This window comes from Myotis brandtii, unplaced genomic scaffold (genome assembly GCF_000412655.1).
Source record: "Myotis brandtii unplaced genomic scaffold, ASM41265v1 scaffold125, whole genome shotgun sequence".
Taxonomy (NCBI): domain Eukaryota; kingdom Metazoa; phylum Chordata; class Mammalia; order Chiroptera; family Vespertilionidae; genus Myotis; species Myotis brandtii.
Window position 1 is genome coordinate 2890626 of NW_005354385.1, and position 15515 is coordinate 2906140.

The 15515-nt window shown below is 33.2% G+C and overlaps 1 protein-coding gene across 3 annotated transcripts in view; it reads right to left on the bottom strand.

The window, feature by feature from the left end:
* The window catches only part of ORC4 (origin recognition complex, subunit 4), a 67866-nt gene that overhangs the window by 14178 nt on the left and 38173 nt on the right, over positions 1–15515 (bottom strand). For all 3 annotated transcript variants that reach the window (XM_005859282.2, XM_014534026.1, XM_014534025.1), the window contains exons 5-9: positions 9705–9780; positions 9191–9276; positions 6008–6056; positions 3738–3889; positions 1483–1656 (exon numbers count right to left, since the gene is read on the bottom strand). In XM_005859282.2, the coding sequence (XP_005859344.1) occupies positions 1483–1656; positions 3738–3889; positions 6008–6056; positions 9191–9276; positions 9705–9780 (537 nt within the window). The remainder of the gene's footprint in view (positions 1–1482; positions 1657–3737; positions 3890–6007; positions 6057–9190; positions 9277–9704; positions 9781–15515) is intronic.

Genomic DNA, 15515 nt, shown 5'->3' on the forward strand with positions numbered 1-15515 from the left:
GGGTGACTGAAGCTCCCAACCTGTCCTTTTTTTCTTTTTTTTTATTCTGGGCCAGCTTTAGCTCTGAGGCTTGGCTCCAGCTCTGAGGCCTCGGCTGCTGAAAGCAGGTATCTGGTTTGTTTGGGTTCTATAATTGTAACACTGTTGCGGTCCTGCTCACTCCAGCTCTGAGATCCCGGCTGGCTGAAAGCAGGGATCTGCGTTTGTTCTATAACTGAAACAATGTTGCGGTCGTGCTGGCTGAAGCTGGGCTGGCTGAAAGCAGGTTTCTGGGGTTTTGTTTAGCTTCTATATTTGTAACATTGTTTCTTAGAGTGCAAGCTCAGAGGCCGGCAAGGCAGGCGGGGAACGTTGGCTTCCTCCGTCACTGAAGCAAGCAAGCCTCCTGTTCGCTTCAAGCTGCCTGGCTGCCGGCTGCCATCTTGGTTGGCAGGTAATTTGCATATCGCCCTGATTAGCCAATGGGGAGGGTAGTGGAGGTACGGCTAATTACCATGTTTCTCTATTATTAGATAGGATTGTTATTTAAGAATAAAATCAATACTACTTTACTATAAAACAATCCTTTTTTAGAGGCAGTGAATATAAATTGTGTAACTCTATCCATATATCTAATCATCCTCACTCATTAGCATTTAATAATACATACCAATTTTATCCAATGCTTTCAAAATGAAGGACTTTTTTGTTATTATTTTCCACTTTCATAGGACCCATATTTTTGCAAGATTCTACTATGTGGGCTTTATTTAGCAACACTGTTCTTCAATTATGTTATTGAACTTCCTCTCCCTTTCTCCCTGCCAACTGAAATTTCTTGTCAGCATAAGACAAACTGATGCCAATATGTTGGGCTGACATAACAGTGGTCTGTAGAAGTTAAGCTTGAAGTGTAGGTAAATCAACAGAGTTCACATGTTTAGTAAATCTTGAAAACAACATATGAAGGTACCTCTGTAGCTAATAACCTCAGGGCTCCATGGACTCCAATATGGATTTCGTCAATGTATGTAATATAACCACAACTGCCATAACCTGGATTGCCTTTTAATAGACGTGATGAGATAAAAGATAAAGTTCTTTATGAGAATTAGAGGGGGAAAAAATCCACATTGGATAGGTAGATATGAATCACTAACATAATATATTGCTAAACTTAAAAAGTAAAATAAAAATAATTTTTGTGATGGAAATGCTTCAACAAAATAACCTAAAATATAAATCAGATATAAATAAAACAAAAAGCTCATTAAAGTTCTTTTGAGAGAAAAATTCAGGAGCTATGACATTTCAACAGTTTTTTATAAGAAGATAATATGCACACACAAAAAGTGTACAATTAGTATTCATGCAGTTTTATGCAATAGTACATTAGAAGCTTTGTACTAATTCAGAAATTTTAAATATTTCTAAGTTTTGTTTTCAAATGGTATAGCAAGATACAGAAATCATTTTGATATTATTACTTTTGCTCCAAGTTACCTGAACATTCTCATTCCACTTCTCAGCAAAAAGCTTGTCTGGAAATTCTGCAGGTAGAGATAATTGTTCTTTAAATATTTTAAGATACTGGGGAAAACCAAATGAATTCATTAAGTGCATCTGTCTGTGAGAAAATCGTGACTTCACTCTTTTTTCTAAGAGTTCCAAAATATCCTTAAAAACAAACAGAAATTCCTGTAAGATGCATGTTAAAAAAAAGTCAATGTCAGAAATATAAGTATTTAAACTATTACCTATAATTAGCAATGCCTACCTTATAATATTCAATTAAGCATAAAAAAAATTTATGAAAACCACTAAATACTCAAATTATTCCCTTGATCTCTTTACTGTTAAAAGGCAGTAGAAGAGAGTGTGGCTTGGAAATAAACCAAGCCTCTAAAACAGGGATGGGGAACCTTTTTTATGCCCAGGGCCATTTGAATATTTATAACATCATTCTCTGGTCATACAATATTATCAACTTAAAAATTAGCCTGCTATATTTGGTTAAACATTTAACTCACCCCCTAATGCCTTGGCAGGGTTAGACCAAATAATTTTTCAGGCCTTATATGGCCCAAGGGCCAGACGTTCCCCACCCCTGCTCTAAAAGATTCTGTTATGCATGCTACTTTAATCCCCTTTAAGAATCTGTAGGCCCGATGATGTCATGCGTTTTACCTACCATGTTAATCTCAGCTAATCTTCAACATTCTAAAACTTATAATAATTGCTAAAAAAAATTGTAACTATTATTGAGTAGTTATTTGTCATAGTAACATTAAAAGTTCCAAGGATTTCTGTACATTCTATGAAGAATTCAGATAAAAAATTAAGATGAAAATTTGTACTAAGACTTATTACATTCATGAAAATCTAAACATCTTCATTGTTTTATGTAACAATGACTTAAGTAAGCAGTATGTTTAATGGAGAAATGTTCAGTTCACTGAAATATCCACAAGTTTAAGCTGAAGCCATGCTAGGCCGAAGGAACAAACTACGGAAGAGAAACTGGCAGAAACACAGCATGACAATGATATGTTATTGTCCTGTGGCTTTTCTATGGTGATATTTTAGAAACTACTTATATTTATGCTATTTTTCCTTAAGAAGTTAGAAATCAAGTTTATTGCCAACTTTCTATAATTAAAAAGTTTTATTTTTTTTAAAAGAAGCTGTGATAAGCCCTAGAAATATGGATTTCTAATCTACCAAGATGATTTTCATAAAACAGCTAGGTTAAGAAATCAATTATATAGAGCAGGGGTGGGGACCCTTTTTACTGCCAAAGGCCATTTGGATATTTATAACATCATTTGTGGGCCATACAAAATTATCAACTTAAAAATTAGCCTTCTATATTTGGTCAAACATTTAATTAACTCAAAAGCCTTAGCAGGACCAGACTAAATGATTTCAGGGTCCTTATACGGCCCACAGGCCAGAAATTCCCCACTCCTGCTTTATTTGGTCCTTAACTGGATCAATAATATTTGCCACTGCCACTTCCATCCAAAGGAAGTTTTTTTTGTTTGTTTGTTTTTTTAACAAGAAGAAGATGCCTCAATCCTCATGACAGACTGCTGCTTCTAGCAAGGCAGGATAGTTATGTGGAGAACCAGCCCGATGTTCTACGAGGGAGGCTTATTATGAAGGCATACGTCATAAGCTCTGGAGCACTGGGGAAGGAGGGCGGGAAAAGCCACTGGACAGAAAAAACAGCACTAGGGGGACTGTTGGAAGATGACTTTGTAAAAAGTTTCACTTTTCTAAAAAAAAAGACAAAGAGGTACTGAAAAAGAGAACAAGTACATGAACCTCATTTCCAGCGGTGTATATTTACAAAGTTAAAATAGTATCATTCTGAGTTGATTCCAAGCATTTTCAAATATGGGAAGAATCATAAATGTTAAACATAGACACTATTGGTGAATTTAATCAAGTGATGGTAAGATTATTTAACTTTCTCTTTACTTGCTAATGTAGAAATATTGTATTTATTAGCATAATCTGACTTCATTTTTTTCATTTAGTGATTCCGTTGGAGAGACAGGTATTTATGAGTATGAGTGATTAACTGTGTTCTTATTTTCCTCAATCTGATTTGAAAAATGGGATAAATGCACCAGGCATCGGTGAAACACATTTGAAAAATGCCTGATATCATGACCTACATAAGTGACTATGTTGGTAATTAAGCTTTAACTTTCTAAACATTACAATTTTTTAATTAAAAAAAAAAGACTTACCAATCTACAGGTAAGACCAATAACTGCTATTGGAGTCTGTGCAGACTGAGAAATATCAAAAAGATTATAGAGGAGTGTTTGGTTTCTATGATGAGCAAAGAGATCAAATTCATCTAATATGAAGATCACTGGACAACTACTAGTCCGGTCACCTAAGATAAAATAAGAGTTTTATTAACAGCAATTATATTAACCTTTGTTAAATTCCCATACTATTTACTACATTTCACTTTTTATTTATTTTTATTTTTTTTAAATATATTTTTATAGATTTCAGAGAGGAAGGGAGAGGGAAAGAGAGAACTACATTTCTTTTATTTATTTTTATTTTTTTTAAATATATTTTTATAGATTTCAGAGAGGAAGGGAGAGGGAAAGAGAGAGAGAAACATCAATGATGAGAGAATCACACTGATCGGCTGCCTCCTGCAAGCCCACCACTGGGGATCGAGCCCGCAACCTGGGCGCGTGCCCCTGACCAGAATCGAACCTGTGACGTTTCAGTCCACAGGCTATTCACTGAGCCAAACCAGTCAGGGCTACATTTCACTTTTTAAAACTTAATTCAACAAACAATTATTGATAACCTACTTCGGGTAGGATATTTAACAATGCACATAAATTTCTTTATTCAACAAAATTACTCATAGGACAAGATAGCCTTAAGTATTTCAGTCTAGTTACTAGTAGTTTATTGATGAAAATGATTTAAATAAATGGAGACTATTGTTTTTAAAATTATGTAAACAGAGTCCTTCTAGCACCAGAAAATTTACAAAGAACTTTTAATACCTACACAGACCAAATCATTTTGAGATTAAATATAAAGAGTCATTATGCTCAAAACTATTATTTCAGAAAAGATTCATTTAGCTAGAAATGCAAAGTATATCTTCCCTTAGAAATAAATTTTTATAAACAATGGTTAGACTGTGAAATTCAATCAGAACCACTATAATTCCTTCTAACCACAACTTTAATATTTCAACAGGGAAAAGTTCAACATGACTCTGTGAACTCATTGTTCTCATCACAACAGAATCAGCTTTAGCAAAAGAATCACTACTACTTTAAGGTTTAGGGCTTTATATTTGCATAAACAAGTAACAAGAAAATCTGATAAGGGGACACTCACTCCAACAGGTAATAAAACATTTAACACTAACCTAAATGGCATAAAAACCACAGGGACTGCTCAGAAGTCTAGAAACAGGCCTACATTATTAGAAATTTAGTATTGGTAAAACATAGCATTACATATTAATGGGGAAAAGTGGTTTATTCAAGGTTAAAGCTCCACTTTACACCTCACCAAAATAAATTCTAGGCAAATTATTAATTACAAGTATTAGATGAAAACATAATTGAGTATTTTTAAACCTGGAGAGAAAAAATTTTGACTATGTAAAAATTCTAAAACTCTGTTCAGCAGATAATCCAAACCAAATTTAAGAGAAGAGAAACATTAAGTGTTGTGTTTAAGTGCAAGAATTCCCATAAACAAACAAACAAACAAGCTAAACATCAAAATAAGTCAGAACCACAGGAAACACATGAATCAGGAAATGTCAATGGTCAATAAAAACAGAAAATGATGATCATCATTACCAAAATTAAGCAAATTAAACTAATAATTTTTCTATTAGACAAATATAAAAATAAATACTTGTTTTTGAAATTGTTAAGAAAAAGGTATTCTTGAAATATATTTAGAAAATGGGCCTTCTAAGGTAGTTTAATTGTTGTACCTTTTAATCCAGAATTCTACTCACTGAAATTTTCCCCAGGAAATATCTGGATGACTATCTACGAATTTCTTCATAATTACAAAATTAAAAATAAAAGCCCATAACTGGTGGTTAATAAGTTATAATGTATATTTTTAATTACAGTTAATTTATATTTATAAAATGAAATATAGAAGAACCATAAAAATGATAATGCAGCATTTTTTACTGACATGGAAAAATGCTCACAACATACTGTTTGTAAATGAAAAGATGTAGACTACATAATATGGAAAATAAATGTATTCTTATGAAAATTACTTAACTACTTATATCAATGATATACTGCAGGTGAATAAATACATAAAACCAAAGTTAAATTGGGATAATCACTATAATAGTGTGGGAATATAGTGACTATTATTTTCTTTTTTAATATTTCTTTACTAATTTTTTTTGTAAAATCATGTTATTATCTTTATAATCAGGGGAAACTACAGCTAAACAAATATGTTTGATACTGTTAAATATGTTAATATTTACCTTTCTTTAAAGCTTCCAGAATAAATGAAAGGTTTTCGGCAAAGCTTCCCTGAGTAACAAAAACAAAAAACAAACAAACAAATACCATGACTAGAAGTTTATTAAATAAAAAAACAGAAAGGTTATCTGGCCCTTAAACATTATGTAGACACACCCTGTATCTAATTCTTAGACATTATATAGATACTCATTTTTCATAGTAAACTAGAGGCCCGGTGCACAAATTCGTGCACCAGTGGGGTCCCTTGGCCTGACTTGTGGGATGAGGCTGAAACTGGCTCTCCCACATCCCCCGAGGGGTCCCGGATTGTGAAAGGGTGCAGGCCAGGCCGTGGAACCCCACTGGTGCATGATCGATCGGGGCCGGGGAGAGACGCAGGAGGTTGGCCAGCTGAGGAGGAACCGTGGGAGGGCTCCAGGGCATGTCCAGTCCCTCTTGCTCAGTCCTGATAGGCTGGACCCCAGCAGCAAGCTAACCTACTGGTTGGAGCGTCTGCCCCCTGGTGGTCAGTGCACGTTATAGCAACTGGCCGACCAGTCAACTGTCTGCCCCCTGATGGTCGGTGCACATCATAGCGAGAGGTTGAGCAGCCTTAGCATATCATTAGCATATTATGCTTTGATTGGTTGAATGGCAGACCAGTCGCCTGGACATTTAGCATATTAGGCTTTATTATATAGGATTAGAGTCATTGGCCAGATTCTCAGTTGAATATATCTATGCTTACAATCTAAAACTTAAATATAAAAGCAGAGATGGCATAGCTCTGAAAGTGACATTACTACATAGTGTTCAAAATTTTATATTTTCTTGATAAAATACATAAAACTGTTAATGTTATTTAAAGGGAGTTTTTTTTTTTATCCTCATCTGAGGATATGTACATTGATTTTAGATTTTTAGATAGAAACAGTGATGTGAGAGAGACACAGTGATGTGAGAAACATTGATCACTTGTCTCTTGTACTCGCCCCACAAACTTTTTGGCTTACGGGATGACGTGCCAACCAACAGACCCACCAGGTTGGGGCTATTAAGAGTTGCTATATTACAAATATAGTCAGAGAATTAGAAATCCATTGCACTTTGTATCGTCAAAAACATCAGGCTCTTGAAAGTCACAAATTAATTTCTACCACTAAAAAATGAATTTAAATGAGATCCAAAAGTAAAAGGGAGAAGAAATTTGCCTCAAATATTAGATACTATAATAGTGAATCTCTATTCAAGAGCATATTACACAATATGTACTATCATATCAAATTTGGCTAACTGAACCACAACCAAAACATTTTTACATACAACTTAAATATTCCAGATAAAAATTTAGAGTTGCAGATGTGTTATCCAGATGTTACAGCTTGTGGATAAAGGCCCTATTAAAATATTTTTTCATTAAAATCATTACTATACTTCAGATTTTTTAATTTAAAGAAATAGCCAACTTTAAATTTGAGATGTAGAAGAGAGAGGAAACACATTTATTTGTTTCCTAATGAGAGAACTGATATAAAATAGCGTAAGTTTTTAAGAATTTCCATATATTTTGTAATGATTGCAAACTGCCACGTCAACACTATTCCAAGGTAAGCAGGACTAGAGGTAGTTACCATAACATAAACAAAGGCTCAGAGACAATTTGTTAGGAAATCAGTGGTCAATGTTACTCAAAGGTTGCTTCTCTTCCAGATATTTTTTAAAAGAATGTTGTACATGACATTAGATATATACCTGTACAAATACATATGTACATATTATACATACATTAAATATATATCTATACAATACATATGTACATATATGTACTTATATAAATATACATGTATATATATACGTATAAGAATATACAAATTTGCTGTAAGGATATCAGAACAGAAAAGCTCTGGATTGAGATAAGTGACTCAGGTTCTTAATGCCCAGCCTTTGTTATTTTATGACTTTAGGCAAGCTTTTTATGCTCTCTGAGCCTCAGATGACTGACTAATGAATACAATGTAGAAGTTAAATTAATAATATCTCTATGTGACAATTATGGTACCAAAAGTGATGACTAGGATGATAAACAACGATGCCTTTTTATTATTTCGTATGAATCCAATATGCAAGTTGGAAACACCAATCTTACATCAACAGGAAACTAAAAGCAAAACAGGGCCTCTATAACAGTAATTCTCCTTGACCAAGTAGCAGACTATTTTCAACATTAAATTCTAACAGAAGATAGAACATTAATAGAAGGGGCATTCTGAACTTCCACTTCAGAGACCTGCAGACAGTGAAAGGGTAACATGTGATTGGGCTCAAGATTTTAGAGATAATTACAAAAGAATGAATCACTACATGCTAGGAGGCTTTCACAACCATGGCTGTGAAGCTGCATAGGAGAGTGACAGCACTGCATGATTACCAGAGACCAGAAAATGAACTTGGAACGTATATAACCCACTTCAAATGCATAGGTAGTATGAGGATAAGTCATTTCATCATGAAAATTAAAGAAGTTGAAAATTAAGTTAATCATTCTTCCCTTGAGCCCTATAAATCAAGTGATAGGCAAAAAAATTTTCAAGTTTCAAAACATTTCTAATCAGTTTCTTTTAAGTTATGACATTCATTGTCTTAGATTCCAAGCTATTACAATAATGAGATATGGGCAAGTATCTGAAAACATTTTAATAGTACGAGATAACTGGCATATGTATAGTGTATTACCATCAAGTATCTTTTCTTAAAACATAAATTATGTTTAATGCTTTCTTTTGTCTGCCAAATAAATTAGTGCAGTAATTTAAGATAATGCCTATTTAACTGAGGAGGACCTGAAATTCAGGGGGATTCATTAATCATTCTCACCAGGCTGTAAAGCAAGACTAAAATCCACCTTTTCTGTAGTGTAAAATTCAGCACATTTTCCACCACTCCCATGATACCCAAGTCTCAGACGACTAGAAATAGACTGCTAGAGTATAGTATTTTTAAAAACATTAATTTATCTCCAAAGACAGAAAATCAGAATATTTATCTTACAAATAAAGAAACAAACTCAGTATCTACGTAAACCTGGTTTTGATAAATAAATGCACCCTAGTACTTAATATATTTTTATTACAAAAATATAAAGCTATAACAATACAGACTTTATTTTGATGACTATTTAATAAAAGAATAGAAGTTATACGTACAAAAACTTTATCTCCAACTACGTTTTCCAGATTTAACTGCCTTGTGATTTCCTTTAGAGCTATTTTATCATTGATCTGCAGCAGTCCTAAAACAAAGCCCATTTAAAAGCATTTAATTAAAATGAAATATGTATTTGAGGTTATTTTCCAATCAAATAATTTTTAATGATTTTTAAATTTAACTAGAAAGAAAAAAGTCACAGACTGAGTTTATATTTCATTTTACAACTGAGTAATGAAGACATCTAGTAGAATCAAAGAACAATCTTCTCTGGAGTTAGGGTTATTAGAAAAACACACAACAAAACCGAAAGTCTTTATGTGCATCCTTTATTTATTGTTTTAGTTTCTAAAAATATTGTTTATGGTGTGCTAAGAGTTATTAGACATAAATCTAGTTTTAAAAATATAATTATGAATCCAAATTTAAAACATACAAGTGGATTTAGTTTCATAATATAAAAAGCGCACATGATTTATATTAGTTCCAGTGGCAAAATAATGACACACTTACCATTTAGGTGAACTTGTAATACATTTTCACTCACGTCTTCTACCTCCATTAATTCTTTCAAAGCATGGTTTATTAGCTAAAATATATTAAAAAGTTTACAAAATAGTTAATGATAGCTAAAAGTTAATAAGCCCTTATTTTTTAAACTATGAATAGTGGAAATGATATAAACAGATTGCCACTTTAAATTAACAAATACAATTGCAGATTCTTTAGTTCCCTCTGTTAGTTGCTAGGTATACAGAGAAAGTCCTTATTACAGAAACTTAGTGCTTACAATGAAAAAATTATTCCTACTACTAATATACTTATAATAACTAGAGGCCCAGTACTTGGATTCATGCACCAGTGGGGTCCCTCAGCCTGGTCTGCGCCCTCTCACAATCCAGGGCCCCTCGGGGAATGTCGGAGAGCTGGTTTTAGCCCGATCCCCGCAGGCCAGGCTGAGGGACCCAACAGGTACATGAATCCATGCACCGGGCCTCTAGTATGCATATAAGATCTTTGGTTAATCTCTTCCCTGACTCCCCCCTTCCCTCTGAGATTCATCAGTCTGTTCCATGTTTCCATGCCTGTGGTTTCCACTCCTGCGTTGAACGTCTGCCCTCTGGTGGTCAGAGCACATCATAGCTACTGGCTGGTCGGCTGGTTGCTTAGGCTTTTACATATATAGATTACTACTAAAATATGCACAGAAATTATTATACTACCTTAAACTGTTCAGTTATAAAGCTGCACATTTTTATAATTACAGGTTTCTAATCCACATACTTACATTTTATTATACTTTTTAAATTGTGACATCTTACCACTCACAGCATATAGAAAAAAATTAATTAAGATGGCATCAAAATTTAGTGAGAACAAAAGGAATTATTCAAAAAAGTCACTGGGATGACTGGTAAACTATTTTGAAAAACAAAATACTATTTGTTTTTACAATAGCCTATCCTCTATCTGTCACTATAGCATCTTTGTGCAATAGGAAGAAACAAATACCCTCATTTTAAATTACTAGGTTGCACAACAGGATATCAAACATAACAGCTATTCCTTATTTATCTGTACTGTTTTTAAAGCAGATGGAATTCTACCTCAGAACATAGGCAGTCCAGGTCCTCTTTACAAGGGACAATATGGAAATATCAATTGTTATATGCATTAAGGCCTGGTTGAGATGTGAAATTCTTTATGAAGAACTGTCAGAAGAAGAGGTGGTGCTTCTCTGCCTTTGGGTCAAGTCTTTCCATACTACAAGAGTTTGTCCCCAGAGGACATAAACTTGGGCTCTCAAAATATGACTTCGCCATATTTTTTAGTAATCTGCTATGTTCTTGCCCCCACCTTTTGAAATTTTATTTATATAACATTTATATATCTCAAGCTCTGATTTTATGATTTAAATTATTTTATGTCTGCTGAATTGTTTAAAAGCATTTCAATTTCTTGACCAAATGAAATAAGGTTAATAATAGTACCTTCATTCTACATATGCATAGAGAGAGTTATAACAGGTTTATAGGGCACTCTTTCCAGATTTTACTTTAGGCATTAAGCTGTCATGATTTGCCTAGATCAACTCACAGCCTTTTTAATGGGGTGTGTGTGTGTTCTAAAACAATAATTTAAATGTATTAGCAAGTATGTCTTCATATAATTTTTGTTCCAATCTGAATACTGCTAAAATTTAGTATGTAATTAGCTAGATAACCAATTGTATAATTTCAGTCAGTTTTCTCATGGATATAATGTCACCTTTTCAAATATTTTAAACTATATAATATACTAAAAAGCTAGTTGGTTATTAATGTTACACCAACCAGCATAACCAATATGGCTACCCTGTTTCCACATTTTTTGTACCTGAAAACTAATTTTACAAATCTACTAGGAGAGTTTGCTTAGATCTGCCAGCATCTAGGGATTTTTATGCTTACTAAAATTACTATTTCTAAATACTTTAATAAACACAACATTCAGCAATATGCAAGTAGAAGAAACATCAATCAGAAGAAACATCCTATTTAACCATCTATTAAGTTTCTGTTTACAGTAATTTATTTTTATAAAAAAGAGTATTTTCCAGGGTCCAATCTGTCATTTGGAACGAAATGTTTAAAGTACAACAAGCCACATTATCTATGATATTTATCAATCAACTGTATATTATTTTTCCCACCACCCAGAGTCAAATTATCTTCCTTCACCATTTATTAGGCCCCCTTAACCACCACTCTCTAACCCCTTAATCAAATGCAGATTTCGAATTTTTATATTTCAGACAGGCAAAGCATAATGTTATTAAATATGCTGGAATCTTATTTTTAAATTTTAATTTACATAATTAAATTAATGAGAGTTCTTGTCTAAGAATAACCTATTTTATATCTTAGGATAGTCCCAAGCAAAGCAAATTACAAAAGTGACACAGATAAACAATGATCCTCAGCTCTTTGACCTCTCAATATTGGAGTGCAGCAAGCATAAATTAAATTATACCAAAATACAATACCAAGTAAGGGATTCTTCCATATTCCAGTGAAGTCACATTAAATAAATGACTTCAGAGTACCAGAAGAGGGCTCTAGTTTAAGAAATAACAACAACTGGATAAACTGTCATTATGCCAAGAATAGTCTATCCATTTTATTAACTGATAAATACTATGCTGTAATGGCCATGTCCTTCTTTAAACCTGAGTAAGCAGAAAAAGTTGACATAGGAATTCATTAAAAAAAAAAAAGATGTAACATGAAAGAAAAGGAAAGGCAGGTTGACGATAAAGATTAATTAGTACTGAAAACGTATATAGAAAAAAAATGTTTCAAGCTATTTAAGACAGACCCAGACAAACACAAAACAGCAGACTCAGAAGTTTCAGGACAAGGAGCTAGACAAAAGTTTAATAACTGAATAATTCTAAGAAAGGACAAAAAGAATGAAACAGAAGAAATATCAAAAATTAAATTATTATTTAGTGAAGACCGAATTCATATTAAGAAAGTTTGTATAATATCAGTTAATTTTATGATCAATACTTAAACAGAGCCTGTGAATAACTAATGCAATGAGACAAAAAAAGGATATAAAAGGCATGGATAGAAATAGACAAGAAATAAAACTTTTTTGTTTGCAGATGACATGACTGTGTATGTAGAAAATCCCAAAGAATTGATAAATTCCTGGAATTGATAATCAATTATAGCAAGGTTGGAAGATACAAGTAATACACACATGGCATTTGTTTCACCACATATCAGCAATGAACCCTTGGAACATGAAATTAAAAACATAATACTATTCACACGAACACTAAAACATTTAAATGCTTAGATATAAATCTAACAAAATATGTATAAGTTCTGCATGAGGAAAACCACAAATTCTGGTGAAAGACATACATACATACATACATACATAAATAAATAAATGGAAAAAAATATTCCATGTTCATGAATGTGAAGATTCAATATAGTTAAACCAAAGCATCTCAATGTGATATACAGATTCAACACAAAATCCCACAATTGAACACAAAAGTTCCCAGTATTTTGTAGTTAATTGATTCTGAAGTTAATATGGAAATGCAAAGTACCCAGGATAGCCAAAACAATATTGAAGAAGCAAAAAATTGAAAGACTGACACTATGGAACTTCAAGGCTAACTATAAAGCTACAGTAATCAAGACAGCGTGATGCCAGTGCAAGAACAAACAGATAATGGAAACAAAATAGAGAGGTCAGAAAGAGACACATACAAATACGGTCAACTGATCTTTCATAAAGAGATAAAGGTAATTCAATAAAGAAAAGATAGTCTTTTCAATAAATGGTGTTAGAATTGGATATTCATATGCAAAAAAAAATGAATCTAGACACTGACTTTACACTTTTCACAAACATTAACTTGTAATGAATCACAGATGTAAATGTAAATGCAAAGAACTATAAAACTTCTAGAAAATAAAATAGGAGAGAACCTAGAGAGCCTGAGTTTTGGTGATGGAGTTTTAGATGCAACACCAAAATCACAATCCATGAAACAAATAGCTGACAAGTTGGACTTCTTTTAAATTAAAAACTTCCCTTCCAAAATCATTGTTAATAGAATTCAAAGGGCAAAGGACAGATTGGGAGAAAATATTTGCAAAACATATATCTGATATATCCAAAATACACAAATGACTCTTAAAACATCAATAAGAACCCAATTTAAAATGATCATAAAGTATCTCACCAAAGATATACAGATAAAAGATAAGCACATTGCCCTAACTGGTTTGGCTCAGTGGATAGAGCGTCGGCCTTCGGACTGAAGGGTCCCAGGTTCGATTCCGGTCAAGGGCATGTATCTTGGTTGCGGGCACATCCCCTGTAGGAGGTGTGCAGGAGGCAGCTGATCGATGTTTCTCTCCCATTGATGTTTCTAACTCTCTATCCCTCTCCCTTCCTCTCTGTAAAAAATCAATAAAATATATTTTAAAAAAAAGATAAGCACATTAAAAGATGCTCAATATCATACACCAATAAAGAACTATAACAAGAAAAGCAATGAGATAGCACTGTGTATCTACTGGAATGGCTAAAATTTTAAAAACTGACAATACTAAATGCTTGTGAAGACACATAGCAGAAGAAACTCTCATTCAATGCTAGTAAGAAGCAAAATGGTATAACTATTTTGGAAGACAGTTTGTCAACTTCTCACAAAGCTAAACATAGTATTACCATATGATGCAACAATTGGTGCTCCTAAGTATTTACCCAATTAAGTTGCAGACTTACATTCACATAAAATCTTGTACACAAGTGTTTAGAATAACTTTATTCAAATTGCTAAAAATCAGAACCAAACAAGATGTCCTTCAATAGGTAAATCAACAGTGGTACATTTATGCAATGGAATATTATTCAGCAATTAAAAGAAATGACCTGCCAAGCCATAAAATATCATGGAGGAACCTTAAATGCTTATTGTTAGGTGCAAGAAGACAATATGAAAAGGTTCTATATTGTATGATCCCAACTATATGACATTCTGAAAAAGGCAAAAGTATGGAAACAGTGAAACATCAGTCATTGAGAGGGGTTGGGGGTGAGATAATAAATACAGGGGATTTTTTAGAATGGTGAAGTTATTTTGTATGACACTTAAATGGTGGATATATTACATTATGTATTTGTTAAAACCCATTACATTGTACAACACAAAGAGTGAACCTTAATGTAAACTATGGACTTTAATGATAATGTATCAATATCAATTCACTGATTATAATGTACCATGCTAAGTCAAGGTGTTAACAGTAGGGGAAATTGTGTGTATGGGGTAGGAGTAGGGGAGAATAATATGGGAACTTTGTAGTATCTGCTTAATTTTTCTGGTAAAAAATATATATTTAGCCCATTTTCTAATGAAATGGGCTATAGTTAAAATTTGTATTTAGTTATACATTTTTATAAGTGTTTAGCTCTATTTCTGAACTTTCTCCATGCCTATAGAGACAAACTTCCAAGGTGAAGTTCAGAACAAATTCAATCAGCCACTCAAGTTATACTTTTAGGCTTGACATTGATGTACAAATTACTGATATTCAACTTTCCTGTTGTACTGCCATTTAGTTTCAAGATGCACAGTTTATGATGGGATAGACCTAATGCACTGATTTCCTAAATCTCATTTTCTTCTGTATGGATATAAGAGTATCACTATGAAGCTTCTTGAAAATTAAACTTTTATCTAAAAACTAGAGGCTCCGGGCACAAAAAATTTTGGACTCGGCGGGGGGGGGGGGGGCCCCCCCCACCGCG